This window comes from Penicillium oxalicum, chromosome II, assembly GCF_001723175.1.
Source record: "Penicillium oxalicum strain HP7-1 chromosome II, whole genome shotgun sequence".
In the NCBI taxonomy this organism is placed as follows: domain Eukaryota; kingdom Fungi; phylum Ascomycota; class Eurotiomycetes; order Eurotiales; family Aspergillaceae; genus Penicillium; species Penicillium oxalicum.
The window spans coordinates 2850569-2872347 of NC_064651.1; the positions used below are offsets into that span (position 1 = coordinate 2850569).

A 21779-nucleotide genomic window follows, 5' to 3' on the forward strand; every position below is an offset into this window, starting at 1 on the left:
CTGACGTGACTCGGGCAAGGCGTTTGGGCGGCCCCTACTGCTTATTGAGATATTCCCCAGTCATCGACTCGGAAGAGAGCCGCATGACTCTTATTGTGTCTCAATTGCCGCCCATGGTCGTGATTAGACGCTATAAAAGTGCGAGCAAAGACTTCGTGAGATATAGCGAAACTCATATTCAAAACTTTAAGCTTGATGGACGTCAGAGACGTGGTTCATTTACCTCGATGTGGCTGCAACCAGAATGGGCGAGCGGATCTCTTTCTGACATGCATATGGGGACTTGTGTTTGAGATGGATTTTCATATAACTAATTAAACAAGACCAAGGCACTATCAGACCATTTCCGAAGTCGCGGTCAAGCAAAGAGGGGACCGGAAACACTTGAATGAGCCATGCGTGCTTCGAATTGAGGGAAGAAAAAAGATTGTGGAGGGAGATAAGTTTGAGAAGAGCGAAGGAGCGACAATAGAATTCAAATCCTGCAGGTGTACCATGGGGGGAGTCTGGATAATGATATGCCGTCAATCCTCTTACTAGCTCACAGAGCAGCGACAAGGCCCATCACAGCGGCAACTCCAACTGCGGCAAGCCCGCTCTTCAGAGCGTTGACTCGGGGCGCAGCGCCCTCGAAGGGGTAGTACTGGCCGGAGCTGGCACCACTGGGGCCGGGGGTAGCAACGGAGATATGAGAGCTGTACATGGCGGACCATGAAGCAGACGAAGCAGGAGTCGCGTAGGCAGCCACTCCACTCGACATGCTGCTCGCCATGGGAACGTTGACGGGGATCTGAGAGACGTGAGCGTGGTCAAAGGGGAGACTGGTGCTCTTGCAGCTGCAGTCGGTGCGAGTCTCGGTGACCCAGACAACGCTGGTGGCAACGGAGTCTTCCATAGAAGGACTGTACGCGCGCTCGATCATCTGGCGCGCGGGCTCCATGGGCTGGCCAGCATGGCGGGCAGTTGAAGACGTGCCGCTGCCACAAGCAGAGGAGGCCAAAGCAGCCACATCTACAGAATAAGAATGAGCTCAGATGCTGCGTCTATCGGTCCATGAGGTGGAAACACTGTGAACATACCAAAGCTTGACCCGCTGCAAGCAGCCTTAGTTGCGTCGGACAAGCTGAGCAAGGTGTCTTTGTTAGCGCAAAGACAAGCCGTCGAGCTCAAAGAGGTGCAGTCGGTGAGCTTGGAGCCGCCAATATTGTTCATGGCCGCAGTCTAATATCATCAGATATACTCGGTTATGAATTGATCCATCCCCATGCATGGGGGGAGAGGAATCAGGAAAACGTACTGCGCAGCGGATAAAGTCATCAGTAGCACTGGTACTGGCCAGAGCCGTGGTGGCAAGGAAAAGGGTAGCAATGATAGAGCGCATATTGAAAAGGAGTGTCTTGATTATTCAAATTGAAAAAGGAGTGTGGTGAATGTGGCTTGCACAATCGATTGGAATACAAGGAACTGATGAACGGGCTTGAAGATATCGAATTTCTCTCACTCGATGCACAGGTACCAGTCATCAGTTAAATAGAGTCCTGATAACTAGACACCGAACTCCGTAGAGAACCCTACTAATGCCCCCTTGATGCCGAGAAACTTGATCGGGGGCATGGAGGATAACGGCGAGAAACATTTTTGAATGCGCAGGGCGAACCAACCGAATCGCGTCGCCTGTCGTGCAGACAAGCTTTATTGGCAAATCGGCAAAATCTTCGCTTGACATGTAACGTTCTGTCCACTGCTTTGAATCCTGGTGGATCGCTCGCTATCGAACTGGAATGGTGTAAGAATGTTCCCTTTCGACGTGTTCCCTCTCTGGTCCTTGCTTTTGGTGAGTGGTCGCCCCGAGAAACGTCAAGAATTCTCCGAAGAATGAGACACAGTCAACAATGCGGTTTGTCATTCGTTGGAATTCTCAAAAGTTGTAACAGGATATGGTATTTGTACACAGTCAGTTGATCTTCTCAGGTGGAAAGTGTAGAAATTGGTGTTGATTGGACTGCCTGAGGTTTTATGTTCCTCGGCCTCTGGAGTGACGCGGCGGAAACATACATCTGAAGGTGCGAGAGAGGGCCTCATACAGCACCATGAAAATGCGTGATGAAGTCTCCTCCTCGACTCAAAGAATACTAACACATTGCCCATGTGAAGCTCATCCACAGACTGGTCAAATCGCTCAGCTTCTGGCTCGTAATCACTCTATACTAGGGCCATCTTATAATTGCAGCTTTGACAGTAATCCAGACCGTAGATAGGTAGCGCGTATGTAACGTGTAGAGCCACGTATTTACTCCAATGAAAGAACTTGGAGAGGGAGGAATCTCAAGGACATGTCTCCGGTGGTGGAAGAACCTTACTTGATTGATCTGTATGATATGAGTCTTTGATCCTCAATCTCGACCGAAAAGGATTCTCTCTTAGGATCCTCCGGTCGGGGTGGAAAAAACACCTAGGGGAGGGAATATATCTATTTCCTCAAGGACGATGATCAAATTATTACTACTATGATTAAATTTATTCACATACTCGTATATCTTGACAGGGGATCGCATCCATCCCCTTCGACATCACCGCATCATTATCGACCAAAAAATGGAAAAAAAAAAAGAAAAAAATCTGCGGCCGGCTTGAACTCCCATCATCCAAAACAATACAATTTGACCATTAATCATTTCAAGCGTGGATGGCTTGCTGCACCTTCGGGTACAGCTGCACCAACTTGTAATAAATTTCCGGGTGATCATTGATCATGACTTGCGGATCCCAGCCCATAGCAACGAAGATCGTCTCAACGCCACTCCCAATCGGAGTCAAGAAGACTTGACAAATCTGTAGGCCGATCACAAACGAGAAAGCCATGATCACCGCGGTAAAGTCACCATCAGAATTGTACGCAGGCTTGGTGAATTGCAGGTACAGGTAGGCCAACAATGCACAGACATACGCCACGAAGACGGAGCCCATGGTCAGCACGGGACCGATCAGACAGTCTTGGACCAGGGCGTCGATTCCTCGGTCCTGCATCATCTTCCACGTATCCTTGGCCGCTGGAATGTACGCTTTGCCGTAGAGCGCAATGTGACAGAATGCGTAGCGGTTGAACAAGGTAACGAGCCAGTCGAGGAGAGAGATGAAGCACCCCAGGATCCAGACAAAGATGCTTCCAACAATGTTCCCCTGGGCGGCTTCCTGGCGCTGTGCGATCGAGCAGGCCTGACGAAGCATGTTGATGATGGCAATGATCAAGCTTCCGAAACTGATACTGCCAAATGAGTAGGTTGTTGCCCGACGGAACGCGCCTCGAGTAGAACCCTTGGGCATCCCTCCGGCGGATTTGCTCCAGAAGTACCAGGCACCGTAGATGCCGGCGATGGTGGTGTGGACCGTGTTCTTCAGCCACTCGCTCAACCAATACATGGCAAATGTCACATACACGGTCAATCCGATGACTTTGGCGGTGCTGCAGCCACCACTGGCACAAGCAGGATTGGTGCCGGTGGAGTCAGGCTCGTAGGCAACGTAGATGGAGACCAGAGTCACCGAGAACCAGGCGGAGAAAGCCACTGTCGCAATTCCACCGAGGGCGCTGACAAGAAAGACGTGGCCATGCTTTCGTGCAACATCCATCGTTGTCTGCAGCATAAAGGCCGTGAATGGGATTCGGGGTATCCAACTGATGAAGCAAATGACCGCAAAGACCCCGAAGACGAGGAAAACGATTCCTCCGCCATATTGCTTCCGCACAATGTAGTAGATTCCCGTGGCAAAGGCAAACACAATATTCAATATTCCGGTCGCCCAGATGAACGTCTTTGTAAAGTAACGGGCGCCCATGAAGTACGCCCAGGAGAAGACGAGTGCAACACAGAGCACAAAGATGAACAAGACAAGAGTGTTGGTATTGAGCGAGAAATCATTTTGAGCACCGTATATGCCACCTCCATTGAAGCCTTTGTAGGATGCGTATTTATGGATGGTCAATCCAGACACAGCGACGTAGCCCAGAAAAACCGCAATAAGCTGGAATAGATTGATCGTGATCAGTACAAATTCTGTTGGTCCTGTTTGACTTGACACTGCACGATTTCTTTTGCTGCCTCCCTCTCGCACAGAGGCTGTAGATGGAATGTGGACCAGCGGAAATTGAAATTGAAATTTTCACTCACCAAGAGACCTGCCCAAATGTCATTGTACTTTGGTTTCTGAATCTTGAAAGCTTCATCAAAGGTAGTGTACGGGGGTGGATTGTCCGGATACGGTGGCTGCTGAGGGTTCATTCCAGGACCAGGTTGCCCGTAAGTCACTGGCCCTCCGTAGTTGGCCGGCGGTTGGTAGGCGCCATTCTGTTGCGGATTGTAGGCCGTCGGATAATTCGCATTTCTTTTCTCGTATCCAGCAGCTTGGCCTGAATCTGCAAAATTCTGACCACCGTCGTAGTAACTTGCAGCTTGCCCACTCATGGTTTCCGCAAAAATTCCGCCGCGTCCACACTTGCCCGGGCGTCGAGGAAAGGTCACAGGCACAGAAATAGACTCAGAAGATTTCCACACGAGTCGGTGCAGAAAACAGCGGGTGGGTAAGGAGCTTTATTAGACGTATTAGAATGTATGACGACATGTGGGTGTGAAGGTAGCACGGTCGCGCCCCGGTAACTATCGAAGGTGACCCAATAATCAGCCTTACGCCGTGCCGATCCCTCGATCACTGCAGGTTTGCAAACCCCTCTAGAGCTGATATCATTGGCAGCTAGCAGATCCCGGGGAGGAAAAAAGGGGGGAAATCAATCGCCTTTCGATCGTCCATTACACAGATTCAGCCATGCCAAGAGATGGTTTGAAAGCTGCCTATTCGGGCAAGCCTTGGCACGCGTCCGAGGTATATCGTAGGTGGTTCTCAAGAGTTGATGTACATGCAGGCACGCTGAACTGGAAAAAGGGCGGGACGCAGAAAATGGGGTGACACATCTCTGATTCAAAAAAAAAGCCCAAGATTCGCAGATGAAGCAAGAGTTATGGAAAGCTTGATCCAAGGATCATTAGTGGCATACATAGGAGATGTGTGGTCTGAGCCGACCACGCGGAGGACGACAGAATGCATCGAAAGGGGGGAGGGAGACTGTCATTCCCACTGAGCAAATATATATGTTTAATGCAAGAGTACACTGGGGGTATTTGGCATGTCCTTGTCGATTAAACAAGGTCAGTGAAAACTAAAAAAAAGACAAAGATATAAGAAAAAGGACAGAGAAGAGAAAAAGAACTCCAGGCACCTGCAAAAAGCAGGAACCGTTCAAACGGGTGGGCTTCGTCATTGAGTGGGCTCCCGATGAAAAGCGTGCTGCCGGAGGTTGCGCCAAGAGCTCGCGACCCGATTCTCAAGATCGGGGCTTTGATTCCGCGAGCTATCCGGGAAATTATCAGTCGCAGACTGAATCTGGCCTTTGCTGAACGCAACCGAACGTCGCAACTTCTCTTGCCGGACCGCTGTTCGTCGCGAAGCTCGTAACTCTTCAATGCGGCCTTGGCCAACGCGGTGACGTCGCACGAAACAATCTTCAAGAAGACTATTTGCGTCCAAGAGTCTCTTGGGTACGGTTTGAATCACTTGAAACACTTCCATTGGATCGGAGACAGCAAGGATGTCCCTCTCGCAGGCCTTGAAAATGGCCAATGAAACACGGAAGAATGTTTTGGATCCCTCGTAGAAGAAGATATCCCATACCCGCAAGGTCGTCTCGAGCGGCAAAGTCCCGATGAAGACCGACATGAGCCAGTTGGTTAAGCCCAAAGTGATGTCGGGAAGCCGTGAGTTCACATTCAGAGCGGGAGCTTTGCCACGAGTGGGGGTCGAGCCATCCATGCTGGCAACCTTTCCATAGATGGCGGGCATGGAATCTCGCAGCAAAACCATAAGGATCCACAGATCAATGTTTGCACCCTCAAGACTCACCTCGTGAGTGCCGGGCAGATACCCACTGGTGATAATGTGGAGCATCCAGAACGCTTTCTCTTCCGGGAGGAAAAGAAGAAGCATACCGGTGATGAAGTTGAGGGATTGCGTATAGCCGATCTTGGGGTTGTGAAGCGCAAACGCATAGAGTACTCGGCGCAGAGATTGAATCATTTGCGTCTCGGTAACGGTATTTGAACTGGAAGATCCGGTGGTATCTGATTGCTGTTCGGGTTTGAAATGAAGATTGTCCGGGAAAGTCCGATGCAAATCTCGTTCAATGTGCTCTTTATCATCATTCGTAGGCGACGACATGACCTCTTCCACGAGTTGTTTGTAGCGGCCAGGGTTCCGGTTTAAGAGCTCGTAGCCGCCAGCATACCAGAACCAAGCAGCGCCTCGAAACTCCGACGGTATTCCTTTGCGGACGAATCTCTTGACTTTGGAGGATTGAAGAGGGAAAACATGGGGATTGGAGGTTGGGAGACTATGCTCTTGAAGCATGTCAAGCCATTTATTACGCCGATGCGACGCATACTGGGCGTAGACTGACTTCCAAGCTTCGTACTGGTCGAGTGTCACGTATTGCGTCGCTTTCCGGAACCCATATTCGTCACGGGTGGAATTGGCGGCCGCAAGCGGTGGAGGCACCTTGCCAGGAATGAGAATTTTCGAAGGTTTTCGCTGTTTATTCCTAGGTGAGGGTAATGGGGTTTTCTGCGGAGATGTCAAGTCTTGTGAGGGAGAGTCGTCTGCAGTGGTCGGGAGAGGTGGGGTGAGCGGCGGAGATGTGATTTCTGGCGGAGCGACGACCTCTGGCGAAGGTTCGCTTGTCGAAGGCTGTGTAGATTGAAGAGTCGCCTCTTCTTTTGGTTGCATCTCGGGTTGTGTAAAAGAGGAATTCGTGGATTCATGGTCGGATGAAGCGGTCCGCGGAGGTAAAGATTCCGTAGGGTCTGAACCGAGTACATCAACCCCAGAAGCGAGCGTCGTCGGAAAGTCTTCGTGTTCCGCCTGTGAAGTTGGTGATGGTGGTTCCTCTGCCACATCACTGAATCCATCGAGGTACATGGAGATTGCGTCTTCAACGCTCATGCCTTGGTCTATTTCGCACGGTGCATCTGGTGTATCAGGAGAAAGGTCGGTGATCGAACTGCCCTTGGTCATGACGCTACTCCGTTCCGTGCCGGATTGTTGTTCAGTACTGGATCGCGAAGTGACCGTGGAATTGAAACTGGTCCGGAGTGCGTCTGTCTCGGCTGGTCCCTGGGTTGGGAATCGCGGCAAAGGCAGGCCACGAGCACCGGAGTCCTGTTTACGCTCAGGAGACATGCGCGGCCGTGGCCGCCTGTTTGGCAGCCGAGAAGTCGACATGGAAATTCGAAGGCCGCCCCTCTTGGATGGCGCATTACGGTGATTGGGCCGGTCCATATCCGCGTCTCGGGCGTCATGATAGTATCGAACGGGAGGCGCGCGGTCGGCTGACGACGTGAAGTGAGGAGCATGACTCAACCCTCTGCCTCGTAAAGCGCCCGGTGGACCATCTGGTCGGTGAAGGGTCGAGGGGACTGCTGGCGGAGGGAGTGGCGAATGGGACCGCGGTGGGTGGGCGCGCGGAGAGCGTGGAGACGAGATTGGAGCCGGGTGAACGCTGTGCATCACACGAGGATCAATCATCAAAGGATCCGGCCGCGGGGGGTAGGGTTTTCGCCGCCCTTCTCGTTGATCTAAATCACCCAAGAACGGGGGGTGTCGAGAGCTTCCATTTTCTGTGACCATGGCCACGATCTTGCACCCAGATCCCGCTGGACATTGGTTTTCGTAGCCGACGAGGAGATGGTCAACGAGATCGGCGAGGGGCCCTTGAGAGTAGGCACACTCGTCAGAAGCAAAGGTTCCAAAGGAATGACAGAGAAACGCTGGCGATGAGTGTACACTGTACACCAACAATCGACGTGAAATGAAAGTGTAGGGGGATCACAACGTAGAGAAGAGATCAGGTGGGAGCGGGCTCCTCGTCGGTCACCGGACAGGTTCTAGCCCCGGCAATTGTGAATTCATCAAGGTTACGGAAAGGACAGAACAGCAGCGAAGATGAAGGAGTAAGAGCTCCCAACACAACCTGCCAGAGGAGTGGGAAGAAGAAGCAACAGGGCTCTGCAATGAGCAAGCTGGGACAGGAACCACCCCATGCCGGGGGACAAAAATCAACAGACCGAATCCAGGCTAGCGTCACATGACGTAAAGGTCAATTTAACGGCGGTTTCAGGATTCGCCGGGACCAACGGGAAAGAAAACTCTCTACCACGCCTCTGGAGGATGGCGATATCCTGCGTGAATACTTGAGAGATGCGTGGACAAATAATGCACCTTGCACTAATTGGGTGGGCACAGATGCGTTCGAACAGTGCCGAGCTAAGGCTGATGGTGGCTGCTCGATCTCTCATATGGCATATTCTCTCATGATAGGCAGTGGATCTCCGCCTATCACCTCTCGCTCTCGTCAGGTCGCATTCATGCAGCTTCCATGTAATGCGACAAGTGCTGTATGCATCGTACTTAATTCGAACGGTAGCGACTCCTTTCCTGTGTGGAGTACCAGTAAGTTGCATGAGTGCCACAGTCGCCGTGTCAACCTTGAGAGTGGTGCCCTGGTCTGTTAATGCACACCCTCCGTAATCACCCCTCGATTTGGTATTTTCGGTTAGTAGCTGGGAAGGGGTTTATTTGGCGCTCCCTCGAAGATACTATTCCCTATGCATTAGCTCGATTCAAACAACCATGATAATGCGTGAGTTTGTCCCATCAGACCGAATCATTCAGGCAGTCTGCTGTTTCGTCCGGAAGAACACCCTTCGACCATCCGGGATGTAAGCGCCCTACCCACTGGAACCTCGTCATGATTGACAGCGGGCTACTCGAGAGTAAGGAAGACGGATATATACACGATTTGAGCCGTCGTTTCAGACTAGGTATAAGGTAGTGCTAAATACCGCTGCTGCTACCAGTGCAGTGCACGAAAATACGGTACCCCCGCGGCGCCACTTTATTGTTCCAAAGCAGCACTGTCATAAACCAAAAAAAAAGTTAAAGGAAACATACTCCCTCATTCTAGCAAACATATCATATTGCTTGTGTGATGAAGACGATGATTCTATCCGATGACAAGACCCAACAGACCAGCTTGGAGAAGAAATCCCACATCAGTACCACCATCTTCGCGGAGCACCTCACAAATGCCTTTGAAATTCTCCCAATCCTGGAGATGGTGATCGATAAAATCCGCCATCCCGGGTGCATTTAAAATCTCGGCCAGTCGGTAATGGCAGTCCGAAAGAGCCGGGTGTGGTAGATCCAAGTCTCGCGCATCAGGAGCTTTCCTTAGGTCGATGTAAGGATCTTCAGAGAGCATTAGCCCTATCCCTTGGTGGAACGACTGAAAAGGTGACAATTTCATATTGATTTTCCACCTCCTTTTGTTTTATTGCTTTCTGTCAGTGAAAAATATAATAAATGTCATCTACTTAGACAGGATCAAGGAGACACGCCGCAGGCTTAAGTGGTAAAACGTAATTTCGAAAAAGCTTGTAGACATTATCACGGAGGGTCATCCTATTTGATAAGACGTTGATTTTTTCCAACACAAACCCCCATTTTATAAACCTCGGGAAACAGCGGAAGAGTATCTCCCATGGGTTTGCGACGACTTCCCGTGAGCCCTATTTACTTATGAATCCAGCAGTCTGAAGGCAGCTCAGAAAGCTCGAGTCCTCAGAAACGAGGAATACGATACCTTTGAGTCGTCCCATGAGGCGTACGAGAGAGGAATTTTATGCGCACCTTCAGTCATTCCCCAGGCCTGCTGGTAAGCAGTTGGCGCAGGCATCTAGAGCAGATCGGAGCAAATCTTCGTTCACACAACCCTAGGGCTGGTATCTAACTGTCCTTTCCATCGCTGCAGCTGCCAAGGATGACCCCGCTTCCGAAGTCTCTGTGTCTGTTGACTTGATCGATGGGCCTCTCTGCGGCTGCCCAGGTCTGTTTGTAGACTTGGTCTGAAGACGGGATGATCTTCTAAGTGGGGCCGAGGTGGACCGGGATGCTGGTTGGCGGCGCTTGGATCGGGGAGACATGATTGGTGAGTGAGCAGGATAGCCTAAGATGCAGGAAGGAAAAAGACTACTTTGTAGTGTATGTACGCTACACGAAAAGTGGCAACAGAAATGATGAAATGATGGATGTTGATGAAGGAAGACAAGCTCTGCCCGAGCCACTGTAGAGTGTGCATCGTAGTGTGCGTTATCAATATCAGGGTTACCGCCCAGGTTCGGTCGATGACGACTTACATATGTAGCAGTATACATAATAATAGCATCAGTGAATACTACCTCACTGCCAAGAGCACTGATGTCTCTGTAGCTCAGCATCTAAGTACCGCACCACCGACTCGTCATTCATCATCGAGTATGACCATACTCGGTCTACCACTGATACTGTCATACCAAGAATACCATGGAAACACCCAAACGGCTCCCGCCGTCATACTATGACCGGGGTAGTGCGAGGCGAAAGCTTCCTCTCCACCAGGTCAATGAGCAATGACCAAACCCGAGATGGCATAATTCACCTGGTCCATACCATAGTTCTGACCAAGTTGCGTGGGGTCAGACCCTGCAATTTGAGTGATCCTCGGTTGGCGCACGACATTTCCAAGCTTCCCCTAAGCCGAGCGATCGTTAAGCTCAATGCTTCCACAATTCCAGTGTCTCCCGGGGTTGCCCCTCGCAATCTGCGATCTAGAAGGCCAAGGACACGGCATCTTGTGTTTTGATGGGTCTGCTCACCCGGGACTTTCGCTGCAACGAGCGCGAACGGACAAACCTTGCCGGCGAAAGACCAAATGTGGCCAAGTGGCAGTTTCGTCTGCGAATGAGGAGCACACTTGATAAATTTGGACCTCCATTTGGTGTCTTCATTTTTCGTTTGGAGTGGACCCATCCGAGCGGCTCGGCCCAAAGAGACCGGGCTGCGATTTCATGAACCGTCAGGGACGAAATGCCATGCAACCGTGGCCGCATAGATGTGATGACTCTCCTGCAGTTGCGGGAAGAGAGAAGCGACGACTTGACAACCATCGAGTCTCCACCGTGGTTTGTTCTCTCGCTTACCGTCTTTCAACCGGATCTTGGCGCCCAGCTTGAGGGTCAGAGATTGATTGACCGGGTCGCAGGGAACACTTTCTAATTGGTAAGGGGGTATCAACGAACCAGTTCACCCATTATACTGGCGAGGGACGCCACCTGGTCTATCAGCCCATGACCAAGGTGATGACACGCGTGGAGTGGATGTGTCGTCTACCAAAGCAACCCACACGGGAAAACGGTGATGGTTGGGCGAATTGATTCTACCCGTGGCGCGCGCACGTCCAGTGGGTGAACTCAGTGTTGATGATCTATCGCCTTGTTGGGGGGGGGGGGGGTTCGGAGCCATGCCCTTTCCTCTCTAGCCATTGATGTGAGACGCATAGACAGAACTGCAGCAGATGACGGGTATAGCATCAACTGACGCATTTCGACCGGCTCAAAATCATCTGGTCACGGCGAGTCGAGCGTGCACGTATCATCCAAGGCTTGTCAGATGTACATGGATGGATCCTTTCTAAGATAAGCGCAAAGCATGCCATATCAAACTCGAGGAACGCTCATAGCGTAGTCAAGTAGACTCTTCATAGAGACGGTGCAAACAACACGTGATAAATGTGGTTCATCCATGGTGGACACCTCAGGTAGAGACTCTATCAATGGTAGGTCACACCTACCTAGTACAGCCGTGCAGATTGAAAAAAAAAGGTCGCGAAACTCTATTTGCGCCCACAAGATTCGAATAGTCGGAACTCTCGACGCGAGTATTTCTTCGTTTTTGGATATATCGCATTGATATTTCACACTAAGATTAGAAAAGTTTGCGTGAAGCACTTGTGCCATTCAATGCGATCTCGCAGGTCCGTGTCAATTGAAAGAACCTAGCACTTGACACCGGTCTAATAGCGGGAACTCTTACGCTCTGATCAAGATCTCATGTAGCCTCTATGATCGACCTCATATGCTTCCTCACAAAGGTCAAAGATCAGAAGAATACCAGGTCTTGTTCCAGATTATGCTACATGGTCCAGCTCCTTGACCCGCGAGTGATGGTATGCACTCAGTACTTCGCGGCAAATGTGTCATAGCACATTCGCGATCTTATACTACTAGAAGAGGGTCCCCTGGGAGAAATGGATGTTTATTGAAATCGTACTTGTATGAATTGGAAGTTAAGTGCTCATCTCGGCATACCGTATTCTTACACGAATTCCCCTCCCGTCTACCTAGTTTCCTACGCCAAAAAGTGAGGGCACCTGTCTACCATGAGCTCAACAGTGGATCCACGGTCTTGAGCTTCGCCAGCTCATCAGTTCATGACTGACGGCCCACAATTTGTATGTTTCTCATCTCTTGTCTGATATTGCTAATTTGATGTAGCATACTTCCGAGTCCATTCTCGCGCAATCTCATCGTAGCGCTTCCGATCGTTCTTGTATTGGTCGGCAATCCGACCCTCAATCGCGTCGTCGGGCATCGGCTCCAGAAGCAACTGGCGCGCAAATTCCAGCACCGCCGCAATTTTAGAGCTCGGTTTCCACTCATCTGCTCGGAGCATCCCTAGACACATGCTTCCCTTGTCGTCATTTGTGACATTCGGGTGGTATATTTTGGTACCGAAAGAGACAGTAGGAGGTTTGAATGGGTACTCGGTGGGAAGGGCGAGATTCACCAAGAATTTGCCACCCTATCACGAAGAGGGTCAAGCCCGTCAGCATTGGTTCGGGTGATTTGAGTGTGGGTGCAGACAACAGGAGAGTCTTCGCGTAGTTTGAAGCTCTTGAGTTGGGTAGTCTGATCAGTGTCCTCGCGAGGGGCAAGAGAAGAATCCTTTGGTGGCACTGTTTGTCTGAAAAGGCACGTACCTGGTATGGAGATCCTTCGGGCCCGTCCATAAAGACCTTCCACTGGTAGAGGTTTGCCTCATCGGCCAACTCCACAGAGATGCCCTCTGGAGGGGCTGCATTGAGCTCGGTCAACTCCTGGTATCCAATGAGGCATGTCAGTGGGCAAGAAGCGATAGTGAGTGCAGGAGAATTGCCCGGTCCATACCTTTGCAATACGCCTTTGACTGCCCATCTTGGAATGAGATCACTGGCGACGAGCGGAAAAGGTTGATGGGCACGTGATGATGGGTGCGGGGGAATGAGAGATGGTCTCGTTCTTGTCAAGAAGTGGAAGAGAGTCGAATGGAGAACAGCAAGTGGAATGATGTTATGGGTGAGATCAACAGGAACAATTCAAGATAGGCTGGACGTTCAGTACAGTCGGTAGTATCTGTGCCAAAGAAATGGTGGGCTATTCCTTTTTCCAGACCGCACGATCAAAGGGAAATCGCAAAAGGAGGGGCTGTGGTACGTACATCGGGTACCTTAGAATCTCAGCTCTCTAGCCCGCAAAGTGGATCACAGCAAGAGCAGACGTCAGAGTTGCCCTGACGTACCTACGGGACTACTAATTACTGCAAGCCCCATTAGAGTATCTGGCTAAGCTTTACCATTCAAATGATCGAGACGAGTTGGTCAATGAAGGACATTGGATTACACCGAAATTATACCCCACGGCTACCTTGACAAATAATGATGTAGAAGAATGGTCAATCATGTGAGAATGTGCATGTGACTCTGGTTTCTCAAGGAGATATCATGATGGGTTTTGGTCCCGAATTTTGATGCTGAGGATAAGCTATTCCACTGGCCAAGCGCGCCCTTCGGTGAAGATTATCACCGATTGGGCGCAGTCTTTCATCAAGGGAAACTCGATTCATTTACTCCCGCTGAAGGACGACCATCAGACCCATGATACCCAGGAGTACTGACTTGAGCCACGGGTGTTCTGACAGCATGATTGTCACATATCCCACCATGGGAATGTATCCCCGAACACTCCCTACAATATCTTCGACTCGGTTAAGGTGGTCCTGACCGTGGGCATAGCTAGCAACCGGGAGAATGTGTCAGCAAGTCGATTCTTTGAATCATCGCAGGGATGGGTGGTTTCGACTCACAGCTCTGTATCATCGGCAACATTGTTATCGCCCTGTCAGTGGAAAGGAGACATAGTCAGTACTGGCTCGACGCAACTTCTCTCTTCTCTCGGGTTGAACGGACCTTGGTCAAGATCATATGCGATGGCGTAGTGTCACTGAAACAAATTTAGTAACTTCTCAACCACAGCGTAGCCAAGCAGATATAGGACAGAACATACACTGTGACCTCCTTGACAACCTTCTTCGATTTGCCCTCAACCTCAGGGAAGCTTCGGACAACACGGTGGACAATTGGAATGTCTTTCCCTCGCACCTGCAAGCATTTTTAGCATTGTGGCACAGAAGAATCCTCCCGAGTCAGTCGCACTCACATTGTACACCACAATCTCTCCTACTTCTGCGCGAGGGCTGCGATTCCACAAGAATAGAAGATCCCCGCGTTGGAAGGCAGGCTCCATGCTGCCGGAGAGAACCACCACAATCGGGGAGCTGGAGGCTGATGCCACTGAGAGGCCCTTCCATAGCATGAAGGCAGTTGACAGAACCTGGTCATTGGTGCGAGGTTATTTCAGTGTTGATCTTGTACAAGGTCAAGCAGGAGAGCGAGTGTCTGACAAGCCACATGGCGATGCTCGCAAAAAGGATACCACATACGAGTGCAAAATTGAGCACTTGTGCTACCGTAGTGCGCACATTGTTGAGACTGTTTGAAAGAGAGGAAAGCATGCTGGGCGAAGGACTGGACCAAAACGAATAGGCTTAGGGAAACGCTCCAATTCGAGAGCTCCCTATGTTTATGATCAATCTGGCAGAATATACCGGAGAGGTGGCCTCGCCGCTACAATTTGGCTGTATCTGCTAGGCGGTCAGCCTTTTGAGCGGTGTCCGTTAGGCTTATCGGGTGTCCGATAAGGGGTGGGTCTCCGCCACCGTTGGGGTCATTCTCGTAAACCTGGCTGGATAGTGCAGAGGACAATCTCACTGCCTTTTGGCCTGGCTTTTGTCAAAGCACCGGGCCAAACGGAAGATTATTGCAGTATGAGCTAGGAAAACTGGCTCTTCACGCCTTGATTTTAAGATCAAGAAACAGATAAATTGCTTCTGTTCCCCCGATGTTGCTCATATACTCGGGATGCGTAGTTCAGATGGCTCTCGAAACTGTCAACATTATTGGAGTTGCGCACGCGTCTACCTGGTCACGAAGAAGTCCGTTATTTCTGTTCACCTATGAAGTATTACTCTTCAAAGACTGAATTTAATGAGAGTAAATTCTCCAACCCTCAACCCCTGCTAGATCTCAGAGGAGACATCATAAACCTAAGCCCCTCGACACAGCTCAGCAGGAGACGCGAACCAAAGTGTTGATTCAACCACAAAATCAGCACCAGCATTCCACAATTAATATCAAAAAGATGAATATTAACTTCATATTTGCTGTGAAATGCGCACATCTATTTATCTCTACCTAAACTTTACTAAGCCGAGTTAGCAGAGAACGAGAAGGCTTCGTGCTTAGTACAGATCTATGCGAACCTCGTTAGATCCAAAGAACGAACTACTAATTCAAGGGCTACATCTATAAGGGGCGATAGTCGCGTAGATGTACCTGATGATGTCAAAGCTTCCCTGCCCATGAAAAGCTATGCTGATGCTAGTGTCGGCTGTAGCCCCTACATTCCACCGAATCGTCGGCGATTTCTCATCCCTAGAAAGCACCGTCATCACAAGACAGGACTAGGTTCTTTTAAAGAGAGGGCTACTGCAAAATGACGACTTGAATATGATTGACGATAAATGATCAAGATTATCAACAAATCAGATCGTATCGGAAATATTTGGACAAGGGATGGCTGTCACTCAACTGGTCGCTTGGATAGTTCCTCAACAAGACGTATACCGTTCCACGTACTCCGGGCCTATTTTAGCTAATAAAGTGGATCCATCATTCCTCATGCCCTAGTCCCCTTCAGCTTCAGAAGGAACCTCGAGCAAACAGATACAGAGAAGTGATAAGCTGACATCAACTTCGTCAGGACTTTTCATCTTTGAATTTGAGGAGTTGCACCAGGAGCCACAGCCAGATGTTGCGCTTATCTGACATGGATGATGATCATAAATTGCCTCTTGAGGAGCAGACTCAGTCCTCGGATAGCAAGTGTTCCTTTGAAAAGACCGAAGAGCTTGAGTTTTCCCTGCATAACTATTTGCAAGGCCATCATCTCGAGTTGACCTGTGATGGGAAGTTTGTTCGTTGGATGAGAGGAAATCCCAAGCACCCACGAAACTGGCCGCGATTGAGAAAGACATACGATACTGTGGTTATCTGTCTCTTGGATCTGTTCATGTAAAGCCCCTTTCTCACACATTTCTAAAGCATTCAGTCAGCTAAGTTGACAAATTGTACAGAACCGCGAGCAGCACGGCGGGTGTAAGTCTATTCAGTTCCCACACCATCTTGGAAACCCCGTCTAATTTCAGATAGGCCGCGGCAGCCACACAAGCCAAAGATGAATTTCATCTCAACCAAACCATGTCAACTTTCTGCTTTGTTACTCTGTCAGTCGATCCGTTGTTTCTGGTTTCACCGGGGGAAGGGCTAACAACTCACTACTTCTAGATTTCTCCTCGGACAGTCTATCGGCACAATCATTTTACCCCCTTGGTCTGAAGCATTTGGTCGCAAGAAAACGTATCTGTTCAGTGCCGGGCTGAGCTGTATCTGTTGCCTTATCATTGGACTGGCACATTCAGTGACAGCGGCCATCATAATGCGCCTTCTGGCTGGACTGCTTTCAGCTGTACCTGGAACCATACTGGGTGGAAGTATTGAGGACATGTTCAACTCACAAGCTCGAATTTGGGTCGTCTTCTCGTGGACAGTTGCGTCAAACATAGGGTTGATCATCGGTCCGATCACGAGTAGTTATGTGATTGAATTGCTGGATTGGTGGGTTCTTTCAATCTGATAGAATTTTCTAATGTTTCTGGAAGAAGTCTTACTCTTTTCACATGTAGGAGATGGGTATTCTTCATCTACGCTATTGTGATTGGCTGCATCACAGCCCTTTTGTGCCTCATCCGAGAGTCTCGATCGTCTTACTTACTTACTCGCGAGGTCGACCGACTACGAAGGGAAGTCAGAGAATTACCCCCAGCTCTGAACCATGACCACTCGCCGGACATGCAAACTTTTGTCAGGGATGCACTTTTTCGCCCAGCACAACTGTTCTGTCAAGAACCAATCATCTTCACAATCGCGATGATGATTTCCGTGGCCATGTCCCTCATCTACATTTTCACAGAAGCACTTCAGCCCATTTATCAATCCATGGGCTTCTCCGCGTCTCAAACATCATTGATTTTCTTGGCACTCGGAGTTGGAACTTGTCTGAGTGCTTTCACTCGCATCCTTGACTGCTACATCTTCAAAAGACGTAGAGCCCAGGGCAAACCGATTAGACCGGAAGACAAGCTCATGGGACTGGCCATTGGCGCCCCATTTTTGTCAATGGGCCTTTGGTGGTTTGGATGGACCATTCCACCCAAAATTTCAGGGTCTGAAAGCTCATGGATCGTTCCAACGCTGTCTCTTGTCTTTGTCGGATATGCCCTCACCGAATTGGACACTGTACTGTATGGTTATATCTCGGACAGTTACCTGAGCTACTCTGCCAGTGCCACTGCTGCTGTGGCATTTCTGCGTGGCATTTTGTCAGGCGCATTTCCGCTTTTCACCAAACAAATGTTCAATGGACTTGGTGCAAACATGGCTGTTTCGGTGCTGGCAATCGCAGCCACTGTGTTCTGTGTTGTGCCTCCGCTGTTTTTGTGTTATGGAGAAAAAATCAGAAAGCGGAGTCGATTTGCGAAGTACAGCTGGGAAATTCAGGAGGAAATGGGAAAGGATGAAAGTGATCTCTAACGATATGCCTGATGCGTCGTGGAAATGATTCATGTGCGACGACAAAGGTTAGAGATTCCAATGCACAGTCAACATGAGCGAGATCTGCCTGGGGAGGGGGAGGATGCGAGGGTCGAAGGTAGAGAGATGGGAAGCTGGTACATACGAGTATATGCCTGATATGTCAAACCTTTTCAACAACATGAAGAATAGGAATTCCATACATACGGTTCTGGTTGCCAAAAATTATTTTTTCAGCCCCCAGGAACAATCGGATTGTAGAGATAGAACAAGTTCAGTGAATGTTACGGCCCAAAGGCGTTGGTCATCCTACCCAGGGCCTTCAATTACGGAAACAGCATCTCGACCAAAGCATCCATTCAACAGAGAGAGCGGAGAGAGCGGAGAGAGCGGAGAGACAAAAGGCTCTAGGAACTCTTTTGAATGGATAGCAAATTCCAGTTGGATCCAGTCGAGAGCCGCACATCAGAGGACAATGTGGGGATGTGTATGCCTATAGAAGTTCCACCAATTGATCAGTCTAAAAGCGGCTGCAGCCTTGAGATGCAAGACACGTAGGTGCTACTGCATGACAGGATCCAACGAAGCTTGCTGCTGCACCTGCGACGCCGAGACCAGAGCGAGGTCCTGCTAAACACTGCAGCTACATGCACTCCACTGTCACAGAAATTACATGCATAGTATGAAATATGAGAATGTGGTATACCCTAAATGTATACTTTCAGCCATGACTATGTAGTGAAACTTGTTGGAAGTCTTCGCCCAGTAGTTGGTGGCACAAGTCTCTGCTCGCATCGCCGGTTATCTAGTGACCGTCCTGGCCCCCCGACTGTACAATTAGCTGACCGCCCGCAGGCCCGCGGAACAAAGCTGTTGCTGGGGCAACATGATTCTTACCCAAACGGGAAACAGCCTTCCACTTGACAGCAGCTGTCTTGGCTTACTCAAACGTTGGCTTTACCTTCGCCCGTTGATTCTCTCGCCCTATTCTCCACCACGGGTTTTGGATTTGACATTAGCGCCTCAAAAATGTCGTCGAAACCGCCTCATGCATCCTTATTCCAGGTTTACCTACGGCTCAGGCCTCCGATGAACCCTCGAAACGACGAGAGTGAACGCTTCTTGACCGTCGAAACTCCACAGGCTTCACAGGAGGAGGAAGAGACACCCGTGCCTGCTCCAACTCATATCACGCTTCAACCGCCCAATGACACGCGGAAACGTGCAATTGAGAAATTTGGCTTTACCAAAGTCTTTGAGGAACATGCCAGCCAGTTGGATGTCTTTCAAGATACGGGAATGGAATCGATCGTCCGGGGAGTGCTGCGTGAAGGTCGCGATGGCCTGGTCGCTACTTTGGGGGTTACTGGTAGTGGAAAAGTGAAGCCTACCGTTTCCTCACATGAGATCCATCGCCACTGACCATGGTCTGCGTTACAGAGTCACACAATTCTCGGTTCAAAGTCCGAGCGCGGGATGACACAGATGGCCCTCGACGTCATTTTTCAATCCATAGAGACCGCAAGAAAGAGCGACAACTTTGAAATAAGTCCCATGATACTTGCCTCGCTGACTGCATCCGACCACTCTGAATCTCAACTTTTTTCGGCCCAATCCTTTCTGGACGCTGTTTATGGCGATCACAACCCAGGTCGTAGCTCAAGAGCTCCAACACCAATGAGTCCATCTCGTGCAAACACGCCATCAACGGTACGGAGCCCCAAATCCCCGAGCCCCCCAAAGGAGAGCTCAAATGAAGCCCGAGAATCCATCAAGTCATGATGTGCCTGAGGTATTCCCGATTCCTGGAGATAAGTGCCAATTATGGCCACATCGCACCTCGACCCATGACAGATTGAGCCAATTTCCAATCGATACGCCCTCGAAAGTGCTGTTGTCGCGCCCTGAAAATCCAAATACCATTTCCATTCCTTTTGCCTGTTCGAAAAATGTGGAAAATCGCTTTACTAAATCATCGCTTTGTGTCTTTCAGGAGCCTACACCTGCACTGATATTCCCACGCCGCCAGCCGCGTGAGCGTGCACTCACAAGCCCACGACTCCCCATTGTCAGCCATCTCGCCATGGACTTGAGCTCCAACGCAGAATATGTCGTGCTGGTGTCCATGTATGAAGTCTACAACGACCGTATCTTTGACCTGCTGTCCCCGTCGTTTGTGAGCAGTCAAGGCAATGCCATGTCTCGAGGAAACGCTCAGAAGGACCGACGTCGCCCATTACTCTTCAAACCAACTGAGGGATCACCGGACAGAAAACTGGTCGCGGGTCTCCGCAAGATTGCCTGCAGTAGCTATGAAGATGCCTTGGCCATTCTCGATGTTGGATTAACCGAGCGCAAGGTCACGGGCACTGGAGCGAACAGCGTCAGCTCAAGAAGCCATGGCTTCTTCTGCCTAGAGGTCAAGAAGATGGCCTCCAAACGCAACGGAGAGATGACTTGGTCAGGAAATACTCTAACCGTGGTCGATCTAGCAGGTACTCATCGTCATCTACCTCGGGAAGAATCTTCAAATGCTAATGATTTATAGGCTCCGAGCGAGCCAGAACCGCAAAGACGGCCGGGGCAACACTTGCTGAGGCTGGTAAAATCAACGAGAGTTTGATGTATTTGGGGCAGTGTCTGCAGATGCAGAGCAACCTTCAGGATGGCGTGAAGGTGAGAGTGCACATCCGGCAGATTCAGCGCAAAGCCAGGGGCTAATGATTCCAGACGGCCCTTGTTCCTTATCGGCAATGCAAACTCACAGAGCTTTTGTTTTCCAACTCGTTCCCCTCATCAAATCAAATGTCTCGGGGGCAATATCCGCAAAAGGCGATTATGATAGTCACTGCTGATCCTCTGGGTGATTACAACGCTACTTCTCAGATCTTACGCTATTCCGCCCTCGCCAGGGAGGTCACTGTGCCACGCGTTCCGTCGCTGGCGGGATCAATCGCGTCAGTGCCTTCTGAACGAGGACGATCGATCAGTGGCCGTATTTCACCAAGTGATGGGTTAACAGAGGAACTTGAACGTGCCTTCGCGGAGATTGCCAGGCTCACCAAAGACTGTCACAACTTTGCGATTCGGTTAGCGGAAGAAGAAATTGCCCGCTCGGAGGCTGAGCACAGGTTACAAGCCGCCGAGGATCGATGCGTGATGATTGAACAGGAAGTGCGCGAGGAGTGTTGGGCCGATATGGAGGAGCAGGTGGAAGCAGAGAGAAGACGTTGGCAAGCAGCATGGGATGAACAAGTGAGCCATCTATGCCTTTTCTTTCTAGATGACCAAAGTACGATTTCGCTGACCCGGTCTTCGTTTTCCAGATTGGTCGACACGATGACCTTGTCGACAAGAAAATTGAGCTCGTTTCACGCGGGTTCGATATCTACGAAGACCCTCAGTCCACGACCCATGAGAGAATCGAAGAACTCGAGAGCGAGAATGTGCAGCTTCGTCGCCGCTTGGCGACTCTTGAGCGCGAGATGTCCTCGCAGTCTCCCACTCGCAAGCCACGCACAAAGCAACTCCCGGCATCCCCGAAAGGGCTGAGCAATGGGTTAGGACGCGCTAGTGAGATTGAAAACGCCATGCAGCGTGTCAACCAGCTCAACATCACAGACGCCATGTTCTCTCAGCCCTCTCCAATGCCCAAGTTGGCCTCGCCGGGAAAAAAGCTCAGAAAGGTTTCCACGCGCAAGTGGGATCTCGCCCCGGAAAATGAGCTTTAGAAGCATTCATCTTGCATAGATCCCCTTTATGACTTTACGACCCC

At 50.2% G+C, this 21779-nt stretch overlaps 9 protein-coding genes across 9 annotated transcripts; 3 read left to right on the plus strand and 6 right to left on the minus strand.

Moving 5' to 3' along the window:
• Positions 1–541: 541 nt before the first annotated feature.
• Positions 542–1381, minus strand: POX_b02869 (uncharacterized protein; the record flags this gene model as incomplete). Its single annotated transcript, XM_050111777.1, has 3 exons — positions 542–1011; positions 1080–1221; positions 1298–1381. 3 exons carry the CDS (start codon positions 1379–1381, stop codon positions 542–544), a joined length of 696 nt encoding a protein of 231 aa, XP_049972123.1.
• Positions 1382–2676: 1295 nt separating this feature from the next.
• Positions 2677–4463, minus strand: POX_b02870 (Protein pns1; the record flags this gene model as incomplete). Its single annotated transcript, XM_050111778.1, has 2 exons — positions 2677–4023; positions 4170–4463. 2 exons carry the CDS (start codon positions 4461–4463, stop codon positions 2677–2679), a joined length of 1641 nt encoding a protein of 546 aa, XP_049972124.1.
• Positions 4464–5310: 847 nt separating this feature from the next.
• POX_b02871 (GTPase-activating protein gyp3) lies at positions 5311–7731 on the minus strand (the record flags this gene model as incomplete). Its single annotated transcript, XM_050111779.1, has 1 exon — positions 5311–7731. The coding sequence occupies one exon, from the start codon at positions 7729–7731 to the stop codon at positions 5311–5313; it is 2421 nt and encodes an 806-aa protein (XP_049972125.1).
• Positions 7732–9106: 1375 nt separating this feature from the next.
• POX_b02872 (uncharacterized protein) lies at positions 9107–9409 on the minus strand (the record flags this gene model as incomplete). Its single annotated transcript, XM_050111780.1, has 1 exon — positions 9107–9409. The coding sequence occupies one exon, from the start codon at positions 9407–9409 to the stop codon at positions 9107–9109; it is 303 nt and encodes a 100-aa protein (XP_049972126.1).
• A 1373-nt stretch (positions 9410–10782) lies between these two features.
• On the plus strand, positions 10783–10992 carry POX_b02873 (uncharacterized protein; the record flags this gene model as incomplete). Its single annotated transcript, XM_050111781.1, has 1 exon — positions 10783–10992. One exon carries the CDS (start codon positions 10783–10785, stop codon positions 10990–10992), a length of 210 nt encoding a protein of 69 aa, XP_049972127.1.
• Positions 10993–12459: 1467 nt separating this feature from the next.
• POX_b02874 (Ubiquitin conjugating enzyme E2 B) lies at positions 12460–13172 on the minus strand (the record flags this gene model as incomplete). Its single annotated transcript, XM_050111782.1, has 3 exons — positions 12460–12780; positions 12959–13075; positions 13146–13172. The coding sequence occupies 3 exons, from the start codon at positions 13170–13172 to the stop codon at positions 12460–12462; spliced, it is 465 nt and encodes a 154-aa protein (XP_049972128.1).
• A 688-nt stretch (positions 13173–13860) lies between these two features.
• On the minus strand, positions 13861–14808 carry POX_b02875 (Signal peptidase complex catalytic subunit sec11; the record flags this gene model as incomplete). The annotated part of the gene is made up of 6 exons (XM_050111783.1): positions 13861–14029; positions 14101–14132; positions 14204–14237; positions 14301–14395; positions 14454–14627; positions 14737–14808. 6 exons carry the CDS (start codon positions 14806–14808, stop codon positions 13861–13863), a joined length of 576 nt encoding a protein of 191 aa, XP_049972129.1.
• Positions 14809–16181: 1373 nt separating this feature from the next.
• Positions 16182–18004, plus strand: POX_b02876 (uncharacterized protein; the record flags this gene model as incomplete). The annotated part of the gene is made up of 5 exons (XM_050111784.1): positions 16182–16426; positions 16489–16510; positions 16565–16638; positions 16700–17029; positions 17098–18004. The coding sequence occupies 5 exons, from the start codon at positions 16182–16184 to the stop codon at positions 18002–18004; spliced, it is 1578 nt and encodes a 525-aa protein (XP_049972130.1).
• A 1029-nt stretch (positions 18005–19033) lies between these two features.
• POX_b02877 (uncharacterized protein) lies at positions 19034–21735 on the plus strand (the record flags this gene model as incomplete). Its single annotated transcript, XM_050111785.1, has 6 exons — positions 19034–19384; positions 19445–19714; positions 19998–20499; positions 20553–20680; positions 20735–21259; positions 21331–21735. 6 exons carry the CDS (start codon positions 19034–19036, stop codon positions 21733–21735), a joined length of 2181 nt encoding a protein of 726 aa, XP_049972131.1.
• Between the last annotated feature and the right edge of the window lie 44 nt (positions 21736–21779).